The sequence below is a fragment of the Cinclus cinclus genome, chromosome 3 (genome assembly GCF_963662255.1).
Source record: "Cinclus cinclus chromosome 3, bCinCin1.1, whole genome shotgun sequence".
NCBI classification, from domain to species: Eukaryota; Metazoa; Chordata; class Aves; order Passeriformes; family Cinclidae; genus Cinclus; species Cinclus cinclus.
In genome coordinates, this window is record NC_085048.1 from 46,003,124 (window position 1) to 46,009,592 (window position 6,469).

At 41.7% G+C, this 6,469-nt stretch overlaps 1 protein-coding gene across 1 annotated transcript in view; it reads right to left on the reverse strand.

The window, feature by feature from the left end:
• Window positions 1–5,808, reverse strand: part of LAMA4 (laminin subunit alpha 4) — a 95,899-nt gene extending 90,091 nt beyond the window's left edge. Inside the window, exon 1 of the mRNA XM_062488741.1 lies at window positions 5,131–5,808. Within this exon, the coding sequence (XP_062344725.1) occupies window positions 5,131–5,331 (201 nt within the window). The 5' untranslated portion in view covers window positions 5,332–5,808. The remainder of the gene's footprint in view (window positions 1–5,130) is intronic.
• Between the last annotated feature and the right edge of the window lie 661 nt (window positions 5,809–6,469).

Below are 6,469 nucleotides of genomic sequence, written 5' to 3' on the forward strand. Positions count from 1 at the left end.
TGCTTTTAAAAAGTAGATGCAGTTCACATTAGCTTACAGGAACATAAAGGTTCCTGTCAAGCTGAAACCATTTTTGTCTCAGACCTCAGGATTAGGTCTTCTGCTACTTCTTGTTGTACTAGTTTGTTTTGAGCAGATTAATGCTACAAATAAGGATCAAATTGTGGTTTCTCTCAACAGTTTGCAAGATTTTTCTGTTCCAACCTTTTTTTTTTTTTTTTTTTTGGGAAAAGGAGTGAAGACAATTTAGGGATAGTTTGAGTCTTTGTTAACAAGTGGATGGGACTTATGATTGCTGTTATTTTCTATATTTAAAGTGAGCCATTTTAGAGAGGTAAGTTTGTCACAAATCCCATACTAATCATTGCTTATCACTTTAGAAAACCATGAAGCAAGCGTCTCAAATACTGCTGCTTGCATTTATCGGCAGCTCCTGGTAAAAGTCAGGTGGGAAAAAATGATTGTCAAACATGTCATTTTAACACACAAGCTCCATCAGATAACTCCTGCCTCTCACATTCTCTTATAGTAAATGGCTATTTTTGACTTGACTATGATAATTGTTTCCTTTAAAGGACTTTTCCTCTCTGCCTATCCCCTGAGCCAAAATCACTGATGCTGGAAACAGTTTTCCTCTTCCCTCTGTCCAACAATATCATGCCTTCCTTCACTCTGGGAATTGGCTTCCTGCCCTGTCCCAACTTAAATTTTTTCTTTACTCTTAAGACTCTTGATTATCTCATTCTTGCTCTAATTTTTTCCTCTCCTTTGTCTTTCTGCTTCAGTGTATTTCCTTTCCCACTATTTACTTCACTTCTTTCCATGGAGGACGTTTGAGATTATCTTTTTTTTGGCTTGGCAGATGTCTCCACAAAATGTCTGTCTTCCCTTTCTTCCCCTAATCCTTCCCACACTAATCTCTATACTGGTCTCTGGCCTCTTCTAGTAATTTATGTCAGAATGAAATAAATATTTTACTGGATGTCACCTTACATTCATTTTACATTAAGAAGAGTGACAACAAAACCTGAACCACAGAGAACCATTTGTGATGCTCTCTATTATTTGAAGTCTTGTACCATTTTTTATGCTTACCTTAGACCCTGTAAGGAACTTTCTTCCTAATAGGGAACAAAATCTACACATATATAATTAAAACCATTATGTCAGCGGATTCACAAACACAAATGTTAACAGTGGCAGGCTTCAGACCCAAGTGGTAATGTATAACCTATCTCTTAGTTTAGAGTCATGTGTTTGACAGTGGGATATAACTGTTCTCAGAACTTCTGGTGCTCAATTTTACCTCTGTGCCTCACCAAACCTGGAAGTGCCTCACCATTCCCTTTCCTCAGCTGTGTCCAAGATAGTGAGTGGAAAACTAAAACAAAAATCTCTGATGTTTTTCACTCATATTTTTGCCTGCTTCCATCTGATATCTGCCTGTTTTAAGTCATTTGCTTCCATCTCTTCTAAATCTTCCTTATAAAATATTTTAATCTATCCTTGTTTGGAAAAACTGCTCTCTGACTTCATGCCGCCAAGTGCTGTTGGATTGAACTGATGAACTGGGTCCAATACTCTGCACTCACTCTTTTCCTCTCTGTTTCCCCATAAACATCAGGATTTGGCACTGTAATGTCTCACTACCTCCCTGTATTATCTTTGTTAGCCAAGAGATTTAATTTTCCTAAATAGCAAACAAGTACTCTGAGTACAAGGGTGCTTTTCATATTGATCTGCCTCTTCATGGACAAGCCAACATGACTGAATAAAATCACTAGTGTTTAATCACTTTTGAAAATAATTTTTTTTACTAACTTGTAGCTTCAACATAGTTGCCTTCAGATTCCAATTGTTGCATATGCGAAGACCTTAGTTTATTAGACTAACAAGCCTATTGCTGTTGTTTTTTTGCCTGTGTAAGTACTTCTACAATAAGTTCAAATTTGTTTTTTAACCTCCCTCTGAGCTGGCAAATTGGATTGCAGACTCTCTCAGCTATCTTCAAATTCCTAACACTGTAATCCTTCTCATGATACTATTCTGAATAATTTTAATCAATTTATAAGCAATTTATTTTGAAACAAGAGGCAGATATCTTATTCCATGGTCATCACTAAAAATGCTCATTATGTAGGAAACACAACATTTCATTGTGTGGAGTCTAGTCCAGTTAATTTAAACATCTACTTTAGTTGATTTATAAAGATGTCCTGAAGCAAACATCCAACAAAGTCCTTAAAGAGGAAGAGACTCCTTTGAACATTTCCAGGGAACACTGCTAGGAATTAGAGGCTTAAAAAATCTACTGTCTCCACTATTGTACAGGGAATTTGGGTTTTTATCTGAACACAGTCCATGATTCTGATTGAAATGGCTGGGAACAATTTATGTGCCTAATTTAGGTGTTCTGGATCACATAATGATTAAGAATGAAGGCACCAAGGTAACTGATGTTGCCTGAAGTTGAACTCATACCCGTAGTACTCTCTGTGCATGGACACAGCATAGCCTTAAGAATGTAGTTAGTTCTCTTCTCTTAAGAAGTTTTCATTCAAATCCCAGAAAAAAAAAAAAGAAAAAAAGCTCCACATTAATTCTGAATTTTTAAACCACTTCTCTCATTTCCTCCCAGTTTAGGGTTGCCACACATGGTAAAGGAAGAGGATTGGAAAGCTGAGAAATATTCACTAATATGTATTTACATTAATTGATTTGTGCTGTTCTTCTGTAGGTTCACAATATCAAACTCTTACCGGGATTTAAGAGCGTCCCACCAGTTACATCTTGGAAACTCCCACCAGCATGTTTCATGTTGCAGCTGACTGTCACCACAGACCACAATGAAGCCCCATCTGCAGCTTTGTAACTCTGCCATATGAAACTGCCCCCTTTGTAAAATTTGGCACCGTTTGACATGACTAACAGCCTCTGTCTGCTCGGGGGAGCTGTAGGCCTGAGTCAATATTTAGACGAAGGAGCTGAATTAAACCGCGCTGTGTAAGGGAGTTTACTCTGCGGTTCACTGTGAGCTGTGGGTTAAGGACTCGCGCTCCAAAAGAGGCTAATTCAAACCTACTGGGATAACCCTGCTCCTGAGCCTGAGGAAGGGGAGGTTAGCTGAGGGAGGGAGAAGCTCTTTGAGGACCAAAAGTAATGTTCCTTCCTTGGATGAGAGACTACCAAACCATCACTCTCCGGCCCCTACATCAACCTCCAAGCTTAAAGCCTGTTCCTCAATCCTGTTACCTACTACACACGTGGATTGATGAGTAAGTGGGTTCCCACTGTTACAGAGCCATCCATGCTATCCCAAAGAAAGCATCCTACTGGGCCTCCTTGGAGTTTGCCATGGAGGTGGGACCTGAAATATGCAGCTAGCAAGGGGTCTTGAAGTCCCTGCTTCTTCCTCATGAAACCATAGCATTTTGTAGCCAAGGGCCTTGGCATGATGATACCAGGCACAGTCATCCAGCTGTAAGATGGGGTCCAGAGTCTAAGTGCTGCCATTGCATGGGCTGAAGTAAACTACCAGAGGAAACACCAGTTACTGAATCTATTATGCTGGCCTGAGCAAAAATTTAGGAAGGATTGAAATTGTTGCAGGAACTCCAAGTTTCATTCCCCTGCAGTGTCCGGTATATCACACAGTGCTTTCCCAAGTGCTTTTCCAGTATATTTACGTGAAGAAATGTGAACTGTGGCTTTGGGGAAACCATACTATACTATCATACCAAGAAGGAATAATAATCACTAATGCTCATTATCCCAGTAAAAGCAGCTACAAAACCCATCCAGCTCTTAAGTCAGGCATTTCATTGAGGGACTTTCCATGCTGTAAGCAACAGGTGGCAATGCAGCTTCCTGGGGCTGATCCAAGGTCAGAGGACAAAATCTGTATGTCCCACATCATGAAGACTGTCCAAAAACTGGGATGGCTCCTGAGAATATGCTGAGCAAAGAGGGGTTTAACCTTCAGTTTTCTCACACTGGTCATGTTTCATGAGGACTATCTGGCAGGGTGGGCAGGCGTTTCCTGAGGCTGTCCAGCTGCTTGGAGCAGGGGAATGAGCTCTGCCCAGCCCTGCAGCAGCCCTGGCTGTCTGAAGGCTTTATGCACTAATTTCTATGGCTGTTAATTCTGGCAAGTGGAGGATAGGTGGAAAATTAGTCATGTGATATTGGAGATTGTGATCTTGATAGTGTCACAGTGACACAGCCGTGCTAATCTCACCTCATTTTTGGATGTTATGCTAGAAGAACTACTCTTTCCCTTCCCATGACCTTATGGAACTCAATTAGTCTCCTGCTTTGCATCTACCATGCATGAGATATTACAGTGTTGTGTCCGCTGTTCCACTTCAAACCTTACCGCACTCCCTGCATATGCTGGAATAATTTATTATTTCCTCAAGCTGTATTTTTGAGTAGTCCATTTATGACACAGTGTTGCTAAAATGAAGAGCATAAATCAATCCCAAAATAACAGGGGTTGTGGGAAAATTTTCCATATTAAAATTGCTTCTCAGGTCACTCTAATTTCACTCGTCACTGATCCCAACCTCATAATTTTTGGATTTTAAAATCTCTGCAGGTGTGTTCTCTGCAGGCAGTTTCCTAGATGCATTTGATTTATCATCCCCTGCTTTTACTGTGAAAACAAACTTCAAATTTTGGAGTTGGATGGCATTCAGAGGCAAAAGCACAAACTCCTACAGGACAGAATTTGCCATCAAATGACGGACTCTTTTGGGAAATTTCAGAGAATTACAATTGCAGGAATTACGAGGCAAGCAGAAAAGTGTTGTGACAATTAACTCTTGTAAAATAGCTCTGTTTGGACAGGCCTGTTTAGTTATGTTGGCAGGAAAGTCAGAGACATGCTAAGCCAGCTTCACAGCAAAGTACAGCAGCTGTCTGCTCACAGCAGGCAGGGCATGTGTACATTTTGAAGTCTGAATTGTATCCCACCAGTCCTGAAATGCAGCATCTCAGACCAACTCTCCCCCACCCCAAATCCTTTAAGGCTCAAATTGAGTAAGCTAACGTTAGCCGGATGGGAGCTTTGACACAGACAGGTGAAAACAGAAAATTGCAGACACTAGAGAGAGAAGGGAATTACTGTACCTCAGCAAAAGGCACCCAACTTCCAGTAGCTACTGCCTGCTGCTGCCCTCTGATAACAGTGGCTTCTTGCGTGCTGACCGCTGAGCTACCTTCAATGTCAAACTGAAAAACGCTTCCCTCACTTGAGGCTGTGCTGGAGGAGAAGCATCTCAAAAAGAATAATACAGGAGAAACGAGGGGCCAGGCGGAGATCAAAGCCATTTCCTCCCCTTACATCCAGCAGTGGTCTTCTAGCGTCTCAGTAATTGTTTACCCTCTTCTGCAATCAGCCCCCCTTGGCTTGGTGGTGCCTCAGTTATTTTAACTTTCTTTCAGCATTCAGTTTCCAGATGTGGCACTTCAAGGCAGTCTAACCGGATCCCGATTTAAAAGAAGGGGGGAGAAAAAAAAAGAAAAAAAAGGAAAAGAAGGAAAGAAAAATGCTTTTGCTGCCTCCCTCGTTCTCTCTCCGTGCCTGTGGCTCCTCTTTTTCCCCAGAGGCTCCAGCACAATAACATACAGATGGGCAGTGCTTAAGCAGAGAGTGTCAAACAGAGATTGTATTCCAGGAAAGCACCGCTAGCTCTCCAGCCACCTTATCTCCCCCTGTCAGGATACAGACTGACGCTCCATTCAGAGCTCTGGCTTCCTTCACATGTTCACATCATTGCCTTTTTTACCTTTCGTGTGGAGACCCTCCCACTCAAACTTTACTGTTCAGAAAGTGAGGTCACCCTTTCCTCCCTCTCCATGCCAACCCCCCACTACTCCGCTCGACTGCTCCAAACAAATAATTGACTCTCCTGGCTGTTTATTTTTTAACATCTCCAGTTTATTCAGCAGAAGGCAGAAAGGTGCCAAATTTATTGAAAAAAAAAACTCAGCTAGACTAGCCATTCCTTATGTCATGGGGGAGGGGAGGCTGTGGGCGGGAGCAGGAGGAAGAGGAGGAGGGAGACTGCCTGGCTGTGCCATGGGCTAATAGGGCTAAGTGGTTTCTCTAGCATGCTTCATTCAATTCCTTTCCCTCAAGCCCACCTCTCAGCTTCTCGTTGGCTCATGAAAAAGTATATAGTTCACTGCGATTTTGGAAAATGACTTCATTCCTCAGACTCATGAACTTTTATTTACAAAGAGCATCTTGTATTCCTTTTTCAAGAGATGCTTTGTGAGGCTTTGGTAACAAGGCTTGCACTGTGTATATGAAAGCGAGCTGAATATGTTGCCCACAGCTCATTTCATTTTGTGACTACGATCTCAAAAAGACAAGACAGTAATCCTTGCTAGGTTTTTTGGATGAAGCCAGCGTATAATTATACTTATGTGCGCTGCTCTAGCCAAGAGGTCAGCACCCTGTCCA